Below are 17,085 nucleotides of genomic sequence, written 5' to 3'. Positions count from 1 at the left end.
GTTTATCCTAGGTTGATTAGCTAAGTCCCCTCAGTTTATTCTGGGAGACCAGGTATTATTGGACTGGCTTTGGAACTCTCAGTAACCAAACATTCCACAGACCTCACCTGACAGAACTAAATATGTTATCGCCTGTGAAAAATTTCAGAATGTAAATTGAGGATTGGGGTGAGGAAAGATTTCCCAACAAACAAAAGCTAATTTATAAATGAATATTGTGAAAAAATAAACTTTTATTAATTACGTTATTTGCACATCTTGGATTACTGCCCCCAAAACAATCTTTCCTGACAATTTATGATCAGTTTAGGAACTATATGCCATTTAGATCGAGCCACATGTTCTACTCTATGGAGTGGAGGGAGCAGGACGGATGCGCAAGTGGATCTATGCTGTGAAAACTTCTCTTGAATTTCTACCAGTCACCATAGGAGCCGGGCAAGGGAAAGCCATATCAGGGCATTCTAAAGAGGCCAGCACTGTTGGATACCAGCAAACACTTCAGATTTCCGAGTGGAGGAGGAATGATCATCTTGTTCAAGGAAAATATTAAGTGTGTCCATAGCTTTTGAACCACTTGACACCTGAGGCATTTTTCCTCTTGTGGACCAGAGCAATTTTCACCTGTCAGCGCTCCTCCCTTTCTTTTTCCAATAACTTAATCACTACTAATCACAGCGTAATGATCTATATCTTGTTTTTCTTGCCACCAATTAGGCGTTCTTTGGGAGTTACAGTATGCCAAGAATAATTTTATCCTATGCATTTTAACATGAATAATAAGAAAAAAAAAATTATAAAATGCATTATTTTTCAGTTTTTGGCCATTATAATGTTAAAATAAAACATTCTACTGTGGATAAAAGCCACAGATTTTATGTGCCCTTTTGTCCCGGTTATTGTAACGTTCAAAAAAATTTCCCTAGTACAATGTATGGCGCCAATATTTCATTTGGAAATAAAGGTGCATTTTTTCAGTTTTGCGTCCATCACTAATTACAAGCCCATAAATTAAAAATTAATAGTAATATACTGCCTTGACATAAATTTTTAAAAAGTTCAGTCCCTAAGGTAACTACTTATATATATATTTTTTTTTTTATGTAATTTTTTCCCCCCTTTTATAAATAAAAAAAAAAGTTTGGGTATTATGGGAGGGTGTGGGAGGGAAATAGTTAATTATATCAGTCAGTGTGGGGATTTTTATTAAATAAGAAGCAATTTTGGTGCAATATACTATTTGGCCACAAGATGTTCTCAGTCGTCATTTCCGATTCACGTACGTAAGCACGTGAAACGGAAGTAATCCGTGGCTGTGTAACACAGGAAGATACAATGAATGCCGGTGTCTCGTAGACGCTGGTATTCATTGAATCGGGGACTTAGATTTATGAATGGGACCTGCGGTCCCATTCATTAACTTCCCCTCTAAGCGGCGGTAACGGCGGTGCACGCGCGAACGGGAGCGAGTGGCGGCTGCATGCCGCTGCAGACTTGTTTTCACGGCCCTGGTGCATCCTTTCTTTTTTCCAGGGCCGTGAATATACTGCACGGCATGCAGCAAACGGGAGCTTACAGATTACAGTATTTACTTAAAGGTTAAGGTATCTGTTTCTAATACAGAGATTAAATGGCAAGGAGCACATGCTGCTGCTTCTTGTGTTCTCAGTGGCTGCTTCTATTTATAATGTAGTGATAAATAGAAGTAGGAGATTGCCACAGCTAATTTTACTGCTTTGTCACTGGACGCCACACTCTGACAACAACTCTACAGAGAAAGCTGGGAAAAATCTCCTGACTCTAATTTCATGGTGTTAATGCCAATAAGAAAATAAATGTAAAGCTTTATAATGCCATTTTTTTTAACTGAAAGTAACTTAATTTTTTTTTTTTTTTTAATTCCACTGCTTTAGAAATACTATGAAAAACAACTTCCAACATATAACTATTAGGAGCACATTTTAAAAGTGGCATTTATAAGCAGTCAGGGCCTGTTTTTTCCATTAGTGCAATTTGTTTTTCCCCGAATCGCAATTGCTGGCCTGCAAGATTTTTGGTGCATTCAAGCTCCTGACCGGCCAATTGCAGTCAAATTGCAGTAAAAGTAAAAGACACACTTGTATTGCGCTTTTCTCCTGGTGGACTCAAAGCGCCAGAGCTGCAGCTACTAGGACGTGCTCTATAGGCAGTAGCAGTGTTCCGGATGACTTGCCTAAGGTCTCCTGCTAAATAGGTGCTGGCTTACTGAACAGGCAGAGCCAAGATTCAAACCCTGGTCTCCCGTGTCAAAGGCAGAGCCCTTAACCATTACACTATCCAGCCACAACTCAGTAGTGGAAATAGAAAGTACAGTCCTCCCCCTCCAGCGCCCCCTGTGTCCCCGTTCTGCTCAGCCAAAATATTCGACTTGAGCAGAACGTCGGGGATGGGTGGGTAGGAAGTGTCAGTACTTCATCCTCTCTGCCTTTCCTAAGCTCCGCCCCCTGCACTCGTAGCTTACAGTTCCAATCGGAGTACCGCACAGCTTGCATGGATGCTACGCTGTGTGTGTGGGCTTGTGATAATTGAGGTCAGAATTATAGTGTACTAATATACACTATCGTTCTGTTATCAATTATCACAAGCCCGCACACAGCACAGCTCCCGTTCGTGCTGTGTGCGGTACTAGGACAGTGTTCTCCCCAGACTCTTTTAGCCGGGTGCTCCACCCAGCTAGATTTGTAGACCACCCGGCTGTCATCGGCTCACCTCCTCACCTCCTCCTATGCTGTAAGCATAGTTGCCCCGCATTTTCATCTCTCCCCACCCGGCTAATAATTCATGCCACCCGGCTACTACTTCATGCCACCCGGCTGGACAAAAATTCTGGGGAGAACACTGCTAGGATTTGTAAGCTACTAGTGCAGGGGCTGGACTAAGGACGGGCAGAGAGGAGGAAGTGCTGACACTTCCTCCCTACCCATCATCGAAGACTCAGTAGAGGGGGAGGTGGAGGAAGATCGTGCTGTGATATGTCACAGCAAAAGAAATCAAATATATAAAAAGTATATTGTTCAAAACCCCGCTTAGGGGTACTTTCAGTCTCATGTGTGAAAGAGGCCTAACACTAGTGACTGGCACTGAAATGTCCTGCTACCTGTTGCTCACAATGGGATTGATGCACTAAACTGGCGTAATATTGCTGTGTGTATGACCATTACAAATTACAATGTGTACCGTAAGGTACGCTATTAGCACAACCCGCGGTACTCGAGTAGTGTGACCGTTGCTAAGGTAACATGTTACTAATGCACATTACTATAGCAACGCTCGTGTTAAAGCGGATCCGAGATGAAAAACTAACTATAACAAGTAACTTGTCTATATAGGTTATCTAAAGTTTAGATAATTTACACAGCATATCTATCTGCAAACAGCTTCACCAGTGTATGAATATTTATTCCTGTGATACAATGAGGGCAGCCATGTTCTGTTAGTCACATTGTCACAGGCTGAGAGCTGGAGATGCTAGCCGCTTACCTGTGAGTAAATTCAGTCCCCTCTCCTCCTCCCCTCTGCCTCTGAAATCAATGGCTAGTAACACCTCCCCCTGCCTACACTGAACTCCTATAAGCTCTTGCTACTGTCTGAAAATGCCGAGGCACTGTGAAAAGCTGTGGGCGAGGCATGTTTAGTTTATAGGGAGAGTATTAAAACAAAACAAAAAAAGTATTTGGCTTGAGGAATGCCCTATAAACTATATGAAAGGAACAGAATTATGCAAAGAGTAAAAGTTTATCTCGGATCCACTTTAAAAACCATGGGTCATGCTAGTAGCGAAACTCGTGGTACTTGCTGCCAGTATTAATGGTAATATTGCCCTGCACACAGCAATATTACCACAGTTTAGTGCATCAACCCCAATTAAGCTATAATTACTTCATAGTTTCTTGGTTTACGAGCGTAATTTGTTCTGGAAAAATGCTTGTAATCCAAAGCCTCTTACATTAAAGCAAATGTCCCCATAAGAATGAATAGAAACCCAGTTGATTCGTTCTACAATCCAAAAACAGTTATGATAAGATAGTATAAAATAAAAATGTAAACAAGGCTTTCACTATAACTAACAGAATCCCTGCAATCTGTTAGCTTGACCCAACCTTTTTTCTGTGTGGCTTTAACAAGGAACTTATTTAACCATTTCCCCTCCCCCGGGACGAGTAACTACGTCCCTGCAAACTGCCATAACTCTGTGCAGGGACGTAGGTACTACGTCCCTCCCGCCACGCCCCCCCACGCTCGGTACTGCCGCTCATTACCGCCGCTCGCCCGCCGCTAGATCAATGAATGGGAAAACAATTCCCATTCATTGATCTAATTCCCCGTGTGAATGACTGCAGCCGTCTATACAGACGGCTCTGCCATTCATTCATTCCGTATGCGTAGTGCTTCCGTTTCCGTACAAACAGTACGGAGCTGAAGTCACTACTGAGGACATCTTGTGGCCAAATTGTAATATTACATCCCCCTCCTTTTTTTTTTTTTTTTTTTTTCAGTTTATTATCCCTAGTTACCTTTTTAATTATTATTATTAACCCCTGACCTCCCACACTCCCCTAAAGTTACCATTTTATTTTTATTTATTTTTTAATAAAAAATTTTTTACAAAATTAAAAGAAAATACATATAGTTACCTTAGGGACTGAACTTTTTTAATATGTATACAAAAACTGTATACTACAATTACTTTATAAATTATGGGCCTGTAATTGGGGATAGACGCAAAACTTAAAAAATGCACCTTTATTTCCAAATGAAATATTGGCGCCATACATTGTACTAAGGAAAAAGTTTAAACGTTGCAATAAACGATACCAACGGGGAAATAAAATGTGTGGGTTTTAATTACGGTAGCATGTTTCATTTTGAAAATATAATGGCTGAAAACTGAGAAATGTTTTTTTTTCAATTTTTTTCTTATTCTTCTTATTAAAACTGAGTTAGAAGAAAATAATTTTTAGCAAAAAGTACCCCCCAAAGAAAGCCTATACAGTGGCAAAAAAAACAAGATATAGATTGTTTCGCTGTAATAAGTAGTAATAAAGTTATAGGTGAATGAATGGAAGGAGCGCTGACGGGTGAAAACTGCTCTGGTTTTTTGAGCAGAAAAACCCTTTGAGGTGAAGAGGTTAATGACAGTTTCTTTTGCTTACTTTTGAGCATTTCATAGACTAGTGACTTTGCACACTCTCTACACTCAGATTAAATACAATTAATGGAACACTATCAAACCAAGTGTTCTAAAATGACAATATACAAATAATGTCTAAGTAGCTGTGTAAACATTTTCCTACTTTTTATGTTAAATATCAGAGGCAAATGCTGTAATTCATTGTGTGTAGATTTTAGCTATGTTCGGAATTTCTTTGTAACGATTGTGGAATTATCTCCGTGGTCAGCGCACAAGATGTGCGCTAACATTGCGGAAACCCTCCACAAACGCTTAAATAACAGAACCCAGCTTTGGTGCAATGCACCTGTAGAGAGAAATTCCCACCGGCAGATTGTACGAAGTGAAGCAATACAGGGCAAGATAGCCTCTCTAGAGAGTGAGCACAGAGACAGAATGTATGTATGTCCACCAATCTAGTTGCCACCGGGCGACGGTGGACACACAACAGCGAAGACCAAGCGAGAAAGCAATCGCAAGAATGGCGATTGCTAACAGTGACACAAGACTGAGCAAAGACAGAGCATAGGAAGAATAAAGACAGAACCAATGACAAACTGTAATCCAACACGAAGGAGCAGACAGGACTAGCTACACGCGGTCACCACTCGTTAAGCGCAATAGCGACAGCGCGTGCCAGGCACGGTCACCGCACGAAAAGTGCAACAGTGACAAAACGTAACAACCCTAACTAACACACAAACCTGACAATGACGACAGACAAATAATGCGAACGCTTGCTAATCGGTTGCCTCCCACCAGACAACAGCAAGCGTTCGTGCTGGACAAGACAGACTAAAGGAGTAACCAGTAGCAACCGCAGCTAAGGTTATACTCCAAGACAGACAAAGGAGATCCACCGCCTCTACCGCCAGGGCGAATGCGATCTAGGAACAAGACCAAACGATTTACTGCCAGCCGCCACAGGCGACAGTACAATCGCAGGGACAAGACAAAACAGCACAGGAATAAACAGTACAAATAATACAAAGCCTGACTGCACTATAGAGAATGCAAGATGCACTCCCCAATAATTAACTACACTATAATATTCGCAAACAATCAGCAGAGGGGCTGAAACTCAAGGCAAGTCCAGCAGAACCAAACCTTTATGACCAGCAGGGAATTCTGGAAGGAAATGGTATTTATACTGCAAGCCTTCAAAGGAAGCAGATAAACAATTTGCATGACAAGTGGATGCAAATCTCTCACCAGAACAGCACGTCTGAAACTTGCAGAATGAAAACCGGTCTCTTTTCCAGGAACCTGCAGCATATAAACCTGAAAAATGGTCAAAAAACTGCCTGCCTGTGCAGACAGCAGAGCAGATCATTACAGTCTCATTTGCATAGGTGAATCTCTGCAGTCTGACATGCTAAGAACAGTGTAATATTGAAGTAGAGTTATATGAAATGCCTCTGGTTTCAGGTTTCACATACTATTACAAATGTGTATGTTGCACATAAGATACATTTCCTCTGCTTTCTGCAGACTGCTCTTAGAGACAGGCAGCTGCAGTGAGAGCTTTCTCTCACACACAGGGTTATCAAATGTAATGTGAGGGAATCCCCCTTCCTTTCATGGTTCACTTAGCTGTCAGATTTGGCGACACTCAAGTGTGAAAGGAATTCGATAACAATAAACAAAGAGATAAGCATTGAAATGTTCTTCACAGCACTTCCCAAACTATTCCTATCTCAATTGAAAAAAACATGTTAATCGATATTGTTCCTTTAAGTACAATCTTGCCGTGCCAAAGGGAGCTCAGTTGTGATGACGTGAATCATGTATACTTTTTTGCTTGAATATCAATATATCAAGACGTTGCTTGTATATCAAGTCAAGATTTCACAAAAAATGTTGCTTTTATTGCAAAGCGCTCTTAAACCAAATTGCTCTCAATCCAAGGTTTTACTGTACTTGCTTTAGTATAGTTTTCTTGTATATTGCACAAGGTCACTAAAGGAAAGTCACAGTAAATTGTCACTGGCACTAGCAGCTGGATGCAGCAACTGATCTGCCCATATGACACTCACATCTTCATTGTATCAGCTGATCTTTCCCTGTATGAATATGCTGCTCAGCTATCTGCCTGTTCTGCTATATGGAAAGGGGATGGGATACCAAGAGTGTGCTGCATTGGGAGATAACACCAGTAGGGGGATATTTTGCGGTTTTTCTATGAAATGATTACATACATTCGTTCCTTCATTTTTATTTTTATTTTTTTTCATTTATTTTTTTTTTTTTCTAGTGTGAACACATTGTTGAAGAATATGAAGATGAACTGCTTGAATTCTTCTCTCATGAAACCGATAATGTAAAGGACAAATTGTGCAGTAAACGAACAGGTACATTTTACAGTAATATAAACGGTATTTTAAACTGGATAAGTTAATAGCAGTATACAATAAGTCATAAAGTTCAAGAAATAGACTAGCAGTAGAATGACAATAATATTAGTGATAAAAATAGCATCAATGACCTTGATAGTTTTATTGAACATACTCGTACGCTTAAGATAATAGTAATATTAATATCAGTATTAACAGTATTAATCAAAATGGATTCATATTGCCAATCTATTATAACAGTTAAACTTGATATGGTCTTTTCCAGTACCACCATATCATTATTTCTAGGAATTATTTCCTTTCTTTGACACATAGTGGTAAGAATCAGTTAACTCTTTGTCCTCTCTACCTGAGAAATGGGGGTATAGAGCCGCCCTACTGAGATCTCAGGGAGTGGAACTTACTGGGATATAGTACTATACAATACCACCATGTAAGTTCTAACTGAGGTGGGACTTTAGTTATGCATCTTTAATAAGGGTTACCCTTAAGGGTAATATATGAACAATGTGAACAATATGATATAGGAACCAGGACAGTAATAAGATTATCTTATCCTATGTTGTTGTTTTTTAAGTTACAATCAACTGACTAGATTTGACTCAACTAAACTAAATTAAATTGAACTAAACATTATACCTAGTATGTATGTCCCCAGAAGGTAAGTATTATGATGCTTTACTTTCTCTTATTCATGGATACTCACTTGTGAGTATTCACTTAAGAAAATCACTTGTGAAATGGACTGTGATTGGTGAGGTGCACCAAGCCTGTGAATGAATGTCAAGAGGATCATTCCGTATATCAAAATTCCGACAGCTTAGACTCTCTGTATACTGTAGGCCATAGACTTGCCCTTTTCAGGAAGGACTTCAAATTACCACATTTAATCGCCCATGCTTTTTCAGCTAGAAAGTTTGATTCTACCATTCTTAGTATATCTTTAATAGTTGGTTTGGGTGGTGATTTTGAGACAAAAGAAAAAGGAACGATTGTACAGTTGTAATTGTCGTGAGCTATGCAATGAAATTCTCCTCTCCTCATTCTTCCTGCTACACATTAGTTGAAACATTTTTCAAAAGCCTGTTAAAGTCATACAACTAAACCTACATACAGGCTAATGCTAAATACACACAATGCAAGGGTGGTTGTAAGCCCTGAAACATATGGCTACCCCCTTGAGATTGGAGTGGACAACTTTAGCATTTGATGTTCTGAGAGGTACTGCATCTGGGTGTAGGCACAAAAGTACGACAAGCAATTCTATTCTGGAAATGGTTGACGGCCTACCTGAAACTGAAGGGTCTAGATTTCTAGAGAACCCATCCCCGGCTGAATTGCTAATTCTCCCCGATTTTTGGACCATTCGAGGGGTTATATTTCCCATCCATATTATGCAGAATGGGGAAATTGATGTTCTTTAAAGACCTTGCCACACAATACTCTGTACCTAGTTTACAAAGATTTAGGTATCCCCACCATCTGCACACTGTGCAAGCTCAATTTGGCATCCTTCCTATTACTATTCATAAATCCCCAGTACTAGGCCATATTAAAGGAGAGGTTTGAGGTTAAAAAACAAACAAAAAAAAAAAACAAATCTAGTTACCAGGGTCTGTTCCTTGCCTCAGCTCCTCTCCAAGCCAGTGCCCCCTCCGCTGCAGATGTTGACCTTGCCAGGTTGGCATCTTCTACACCGGCGTGACCGTGAGGCCGCTTGTGATCACACTCACTTAGCTTGAAACATTCTGTGTCTGGCGTTCAGGTATGGGAGTACGACTGCGAGCAGTGCGGCTGCGTGCTTGCACAGAGGCAGATGACATCTGCAACAAAGGGAACCCCGAGACACCCACTTGGGTAGCGGAGGTGCGGCTAGAGACAAATAGGCTGCCAAAGGCTGGAGGAAGACCCAGGTAAGCAGATATTGTTTTTTGGGGTTTTTTAAACCCCAAAGTGTCCTTTAATGAAGGCACTGAAAAACACCTGATTGGCAACATTTACAAGGTGTTAAATGAGCATATTGCCCTTGATAATTCAAGCCAATCTAAGTCAAGATGGGTGCCCCCGATTTAGTAATTTAGAAAATGAGGACTGGGACAAGGCTCTGTCAGCGGCTAAGTGTGCTACGCCCAGTTTACGCAAAAGACTTACACATCTGACCCCATCCAGGTTACATAAAATGAGCTTCTATGGTAATGTCCTATTGTAGATAAATTCTGGAGGCAGATTGTCAAGTTCCACCATGACAAAATGGGGTTTCCCCATGTTCAAGGACCCACTCCAGTGTGTTTTTGGATGAGTATCCAGGCAGACACTAAAAAGTTTGTAGACTTTGGACTCCCCATGTTAAAGCTATTTCCTATCTACCGGTAGCAGCGAACAAACTCCTCCACCAAGGCTAAATGGATTAAACAAATAGACACTGCCTTTCCTTCTAAAAAAAAAAAACCCCTCATAAGCACATTGAAACAGATCCTGTATCCCTGATAAAAACTGTGATAAGTGACGTGAGCGCTAGATAAAGATGTGTTACAAGAGGTGTGCCTGGAGATGTAATGAACAAAAGTGCTTCATTTTTACAATAATTATGTATAAATGATTTACTCGGTGTTGCATTGTAAAATCTTTAATGGTTTACGGCTCTGCCTCTGACACAGGAGACCAGAGTTTGAATCTCGGCTCTGCCTGTTCAGTAAGCCAGCACCTATTCAGTAGGAGACCTTTGGCAAGTCTCCCTAACACTGCTACTGCCTATTGAGCGCGCCCTAGTGGCTGCTGCTCTGGCGCTTTGAGTCCGCCAGGAGAAAAGCGCAATATAAATGTTGTTTGTCTTGTCTCTCCCTGATTTACATTCTGACATTTATCATATGGTGACATTTTTACTGCTGGCAGGTGATGTCAGTGAAAGGAGATGCTGCTTGCTTTTTTGGCAGTTGGAAACAGCTTTTATTTCTCACAATGCAGCAAGGCTCCCAAAGTGTGAAGTCAGGACCATGGTCCTGACATCACACTGTGGGAGGGGTTTTACCACAATATCAGCCATACAGAACCCCAATGATGCTCAGTTTGAGAAAAGGAAAAGATTTTTCATGGGACAAGGGGGTATTGGCTACTGATTGGGATGAAGTTCAATTATTGGTCACGGCCTGTCTTTAAGACCTGCCCAGCTGTATGGTATGGTCGGTTTGTGCCCTTGACATGAATGACTGAACCAAATCTCCAGTCTCTACGATTCTCTACCTTGTTTGCTAGCGGTTATATCCAGCCTCCTGGCCGCAATAGCAGCATAGGGGGCGATATACAGGCTGGGAGCGCGAAGAATCACTCGCGTTCCCATGCCTCTCGGCCGGTGACGGCCAAACCGGAAGTGTTTGCCGGCGGGTCCTGGACCATCGGAGCGGGGCTGCGAGGGCACCGATCGGCTGCAGGGAGCTGAGGGAAGCCCCAGGTGAGTTGATCTCATTTTTTTTTTTTTTTTTTTGTTGACTTTAGGTTCACTTTAATGAATTGAGGCCATGTATATATTTTCATTCTCGCTTGCTGGAAACAGTTTATTTTTCTGCTGTGTAGTAAAGTCAGTAGTGTACATTTGAGATTAAAGGGTAGCTCCGGTCACAGAAGTGAGATGGTATTGGTTGGGGTTTGCATGATATTGTTTTATGTCCCCATTTCTCAAAAAAAAAAAAAAAAAAAAGCTGTGAAGCTGTGTAAATTATTAAAAACAAAAAAAATGGCAACTTGCAAATCATGTAAACCCTATAATCAATCCTAAAATACGACAACAGCGCAAATGATGAAACCGAGGAATATTCGTTTTTAAAAAAGTAATACATTTGTGCTCATTTTGAATGTAATGGCAGGGACAGATTTTAGAAAAGTTGGGACTGGCATGTTTAGTACTTTTGCATCACCTTTTCTTTTAACAGATGTCGGTAAGCATTTAGGAAGTGAGGAGACATGTACTAGTTTTAGAAAGCGAAGAGCGCTCTCCTACGCTTGATATGATTGGTACTGCTCAGCAAGCCTCCCGAGTCATGTTTTTTGTTTTATAATGTGCCAAATCTTTTCAGTGGGTGACAGATCTGTGCTGCAGGCGGGCTGGTTTATCTGCTGGACTCCTGTGCTATGGAGCTATGCTGTTGTAATATTTGCAGTTTGGCATCATGCAGATATGAGTAGGACATTCCCTGGGAAAGACATTGGCTGGATGACAGCATTTGTTAGGCCTCTTGCACACTGCATGCATTTCCGATTCAGATTCCGCTTTTTAATCGGTTTTTACATCCGATTCCGATTTTTTAATCTTTATTGCATGCTGCGTTTTTTGATCCATTTTTCTGTTGAATGTATTCAGGGAAAATCGGAATTGAAAATTGGAAACGGAATCCGAATCGGAAAACTGATTTGCAGTGTGCAGGGAGCCTTACTCTAAAACCTGTGTGTATCATCTAACATTAATGGTTTTCTTCTGAGATGTGCAAGCTAGCCATGTTACATTCACTAATGCACTTCCACAGCAACAACGCTGCTGGCTTCTGAAATGGGCACTAACTTGTCAGATGACCCTTCTCTCTATCCTGGAAAATCTAGGGTTCATCATTTCTTTAAAAGAGAAAAAAAGAAAAGTAATAGTTTCATACATCAGACAATTTTTTTTCTGCTTGACATCAATGCGTCCTAAAGCAAACCTGAGCTGAAAATAAGAGGATGAGATAAACAATTACGGTATATCTATCAACACAATATTATATGAAATGGCCAAAAACAGATTGACAAAAGAGGTAATACGAAAAAAGATCACTAGAACCTCGATAGCAGTGAAGACTAATTTATTAAACCTAAAAACACAAAATATAATATAAACTCAAAAAATGAAAAGTGTATGGGGTGGCCACCCCACCATAGACCCAGTCACCTCACAACACATTCAGGTGCACCACCACAAAGCAACAATAGGCATGTTCTAAATATCTGGAGAGATGTTAGTTCACAATAAATGTCTGTTAGCCCGTCTGTAAGCAACATTTCTCATAAGCCCATTCAAACAGGACCACAAATTTATGGTGTAAACAGCCATAGGAATCGGTGTTCAAAGCAATACTGTGCAAAGTGGCAGAATCAGCATTCAGTTATAGTCTCCCAGAGGGAGACTTACATGTATCGGGCTGCCATTGCTACCAGGGCTGTGGAGTCGGTACAAAAATCTTCCGACTCCTCAGTTTATGAAACCACGACTCCAACTCCGACTCCAGGTACCCAAAATGGCTCAGACTCCGACTCCTTAGTCTAATACTTAACAGGGCTGTGGATTTTGTACAAAAATCAGACGACTCCGACTCCCGACTCTGACTCCTCAGTTTATGAAATAAACGACTCCGACTCCACAGCCCTGATTGCTACGCAACGGCAAACATATAAGCTGGAGGAGGGCGCGTCATGATCTTCCCTTTAGCTCCTGATCCGATCCTGGAGCCAAAGGGAAGATCATGACGCGCCCTCCTCCAGCTTATATGTTTGCCGTTGCGTAGCAATGGCAGCCCAACACACGGAAGTCTCCTCTGGGGTGATTGGCTGGGCAGAGTAGGAGCGAGAGCGGTTGTCTCTCACTCATAGCAGGCTTCGACGGGTCGCATGCTCTATAATGCACACTGATGTGGGGGTACATGAAACTACCATAATGCACTGCCGCGCCCTGTAAAAAAAGGAATCCCCTCTGACATAATGAGCTGCCCCATTACCCGTCGCCGTCAGTTTGTCAGGCAATGCCGTCTATAAGGTAAATTAGGAAAAAAAATACACTGCACAGCAAAAAGATATGCAGATATACAGACTGTTGTTGCAATTTTGATTTCTGATACTGACAGAAATTGGTTAAGCTTAATAGTATTCCTTTAAGCAGTTGCGAACAGTCAAAGCAAGTAGCAATAGGAATGATCTCACCAAAGTCCAGATCTGGATAATGTATATTACATCCATTAGTCCTCAGTGGCTCAACTGGATAGATGATTCAGATGATCATAAGTTTTGTGATTCAATTCCAGGCTCAAGTAGTCAGATGCTGTGGTTGTGCTGCGGGTGTACTGGAGGGGGGCGCTGGGAAATGCAGTGGTGGCCATGGATTGCTCCATGGGCGGCATATGCCAGGCAAGATGAAATGGCCTTCTTACATCCCCGTGCCACGTTGAAGGTGCAGGGTGGCGTGGCGTCCCATGAAAGTGACTCCCAACAGTTTTACTGCTTCCCGGGGGAGGGGGCCTTACTACTTTACCTCAGCACTTTAATACTCAAACATACCAATAGGAGAGAAGGTGTGTGGGAACAGGGCTGCCACACGTCACCGCGCATTACTTCTGGACGCATCAGCGAGATATCTATCATTCTCCTCCATCTATCATTTGATTTTTACAGTTTTATTTTGTGTTCTACAGCAGACCTGGACTCAGAACTTCCGCTCTGCTCTAAAAGATAAGCAACAGCATAGTAACCTTTAAAGAAAAACATGTATTTGTTAACGCTGATACAAATACTGCAGTAAACCTGCAGTGTCTCTTCCTGCTTTCATGGAAGCGCACATAGGGTTAACATCCAGTGTTTACAAATTAGCTGCTCTGCCATGGCAGAGGAGATTCCTGAGCTGACACAGCTGACAGATCAAGTTACAGTATTGATTAGTCACAGATGAGGGGGAATTAGACAGGCTAAACTCACTAAATATACACTTACTCTCTAAATACATATGTTTTCTTCTGTCCTGTGCAAAAGTTCAGGTCCACTTTAAAAGCTACAAAAGTAGGTTTAGAATAAACTGAGCCCCTGAGTGCCCCCATTTTCAGCAAACTATCAAAAGATCCTCCCCAAAGGCAGGTTTGTAAACGGTGTGGACTTTCACTTGCCTATATGGGGCTGCTACGTAGTCCCTATCTGTACACAAGCATCAATCTTCTTTGTCCCTGGACCACAGCCGAGAGATGGAATTACATTAATGGGCTAGATTTCCCAGTATGCAATGCAGCGGTCGAGGACACACAACATCACTGCAGGTGCTTCAACCTGCGGTTCTGTGGCACAGGGAAAGAGAAGATGGAGGCATGTATATAGACAGGAGACTTTTGAGCAACCCTCCGTAGGAAAGTACATGCTCTCTTCCCTAAAGGAATACTATTAAAGTATCTCAATTTCTGGCAGCAGCATTAATCAATATGGCAATAACAGTCAGAACAAACACAGCATATGTTTTTGCTGTGCAATGTTTTTTTTTTTTTTTTTAAATATACCTTGAAGACAGCGTCCCCTAAACAAACTGGCGACGGGTTATTGGGGCGCTCGTTATGCTACAGGTGATGCCTCTTGCTGAGTGCAGCTGTGGATTATACTATATTGATGCTCCCCTACACCAGTGCAAGTTATGCAGCGCACGACCAGCCTCAATAAGTTACTATGAGGAGCGAGAGACAACCGCTCTCTCTCCCTCTAGCTCCAAGTCTGCCCGGCCAATAACGTGCTTACTTGTCCCCTGCTGTTTGCCATGAGCTTGTTTCCCTGTGAAGGGAAATGTCTGTGTGAACGGCTCAGCACACAGAAGTTTCCCTTCACACTAGTGATGTGAACTAGTGATGAGCCGGTTCTTTCCTGTGACTTGAGTGATCAGACTCATCACACTGAACCGAATCAGTTCAGTGGATGAGACAGGGCTGTACCATGTAAATAGACGGTTGCCGCTGGAAGGCTGATGACGGAGCTCTTCAAGCGAGAATGCGCGTGATCCCCTGCAATCTCCGCCCCTAGGACTTCATGCCAATTGGCGTGGAGTGGTCCTGGGGCCTCCGCTCACGCCAATTGGTGTGGAGCGGACGTTAAGCAGGTAAAGCAGCAGAGACAGCCATACTATCCCAGGATAAAAAACATATATAAGTTGATAAATACTTGTTCTACTTACTTATCATATGTATAGTACTGTCCACATTTTGATTTCAGTTAATTTTATATAGTAAATAAAGATAAAACTGTTCCAGGCATTTTCCATCTTTACTACCTCTGACTAAAGCCAATCCTGATGTAATTTCCCACCTTACTCCCCCCCCCCCTCCTCCTCTTCTTGAAATGGTGTATGCATTGCCAGCCTTCATCCCCACTGAGCTCTATACTAAAAATGGCCTATCTAGCTTGCTTTGTAAATGCATGTGAGCACAGCATAGATCATATTTAAGCAGCTTCTGCAGAGGGGTGAGGTGTATTTCCCTTCTCCGCCTCCGGTCACACTAAACTGCCCTCAGCCAATCAGTAAGGAACAGGAATATGGGAGGTTAGATAAGAAGCTTCCCTCTCCCCGGTAATGTACCAGAAAGGAGCCATGCTGACTGACATAAGATTCATTACAGCAGACACATTTATGATTATATTGGAATGCTTTCAATGCAGGGACATTATGTAGACTAGTTAATATACACAGAGCATTGGGTAATAGGAATTGGATGTTAAGGCTGTCAATCCCCCTTTTATTATATCCGCATCTTTTAGATTTATTATACCAACGAAGCAAATGAATATGGTTAGACATACTGTCCTGTTATACTTCACGCAGATCTTGTAGCTTTAGTAATTTATATGTTCGTTCATCATTTAAACTTGATATTGTAATTTCTATATTACAATTCTGTTGCCTCAAATATTTGTTTAGGGTTGTAGTTTGACCTGTTGTCCTCTGTTGTGAATCATCTGGGGTGTGGAATCCTTTTTGGGTGGATTGCTATTGTATTTCCCCACAGCAGGATACCTTCGACTCTTCATAGAATAAAGGAGTAATTTGCACTGCAATCCTGGTCTTTAATGCCTACCAGTTTCAGTTTTAAAGATAACAGCATTTTCTCTTTTTTTTTATCTCCATTATGTAGATCTGTGCGACCATGCTGTACATATAGCTCATGATGAACTGTGACCTACCTTTACTACTTCAGACTTGGACCATAAAGCTTCATCTAGTGTTTACAGAAATTGTGGGTAAATGTGAATGGGGTTGCGCACGTTGTACTGTTTTCTTAAATATTTTTACATTAAAAACAAATACTTTTGTCATCTTGAGTGTTGTCTTTATTTTGTCCAAACATGAGGGATTGCTTACAATACACACTACAGCATATCTAAAACCAAACCTGCTGATCTTCATGTTTGTGCCAGCTCACTCATATCTCACCAGAGAAAATGGCCAGTGTGCAAATCTACAGTACAGAGAGAATTATGGAACTCGCAGATCTCCTCTGCCAGTCCCAGGTCTTGGGTACAACCCAGGAAAGTGCTGGAAAGACACAAAGGGAGAGATGATCGAGGGCCCCTAATAGTGTAGTAAGTTAGTACCAGGCAATGTATTTTGTAATAACGAAAGAGAGGTACTCACAAACGTGGGTTACAGTTTAGGCAACCACTGTAACGGCTGTGGCGAGATTTGAACCCACCCTACTCAGGTTAAAAAGTCGCTCTCTGTAGACAGGAAGAAGATAGCGACACCCATATATTGAGCACAAATTG

General features: G+C 41.6%; 1 protein-coding gene across 5 annotated transcripts in view; it reads left to right on the top strand.

Moving 5' to 3' along the window:
- Nucleotides 1-16,635, top strand: part of CNPY2 (canopy FGF signaling regulator 2) — a 48,473-nt gene extending 31,838 nt beyond the window's left edge. For all 5 annotated transcript variants that reach the window (XM_068267648.1, XM_068267650.1, XM_068267647.1 and 2 more), the window contains 2 exons: nucleotides 7,464-7,560; nucleotides 16,455-16,635. In XM_068267648.1, the coding sequence (XP_068123749.1) occupies nucleotides 7,464-7,560; nucleotides 16,455-16,498 (141 nt within the window). In that variant the 3' untranslated portion in view covers nucleotides 16,499-16,635. The remainder of the gene's footprint in view (nucleotides 1-7,463; nucleotides 7,561-16,454) is intronic.
- Nucleotides 16,636-17,085: the final 450 nt, after the last annotated feature.

Source organism: Hyperolius riggenbachi, chromosome 2, assembly GCF_040937935.1.
Source record: "Hyperolius riggenbachi isolate aHypRig1 chromosome 2, aHypRig1.pri, whole genome shotgun sequence".
In the NCBI taxonomy this organism is placed as follows: Eukaryota; Metazoa; Chordata; class Amphibia; order Anura; family Hyperoliidae; genus Hyperolius; species Hyperolius riggenbachi.
This window is presented reverse-complemented; position numbering and strand designations above follow the sequence as displayed.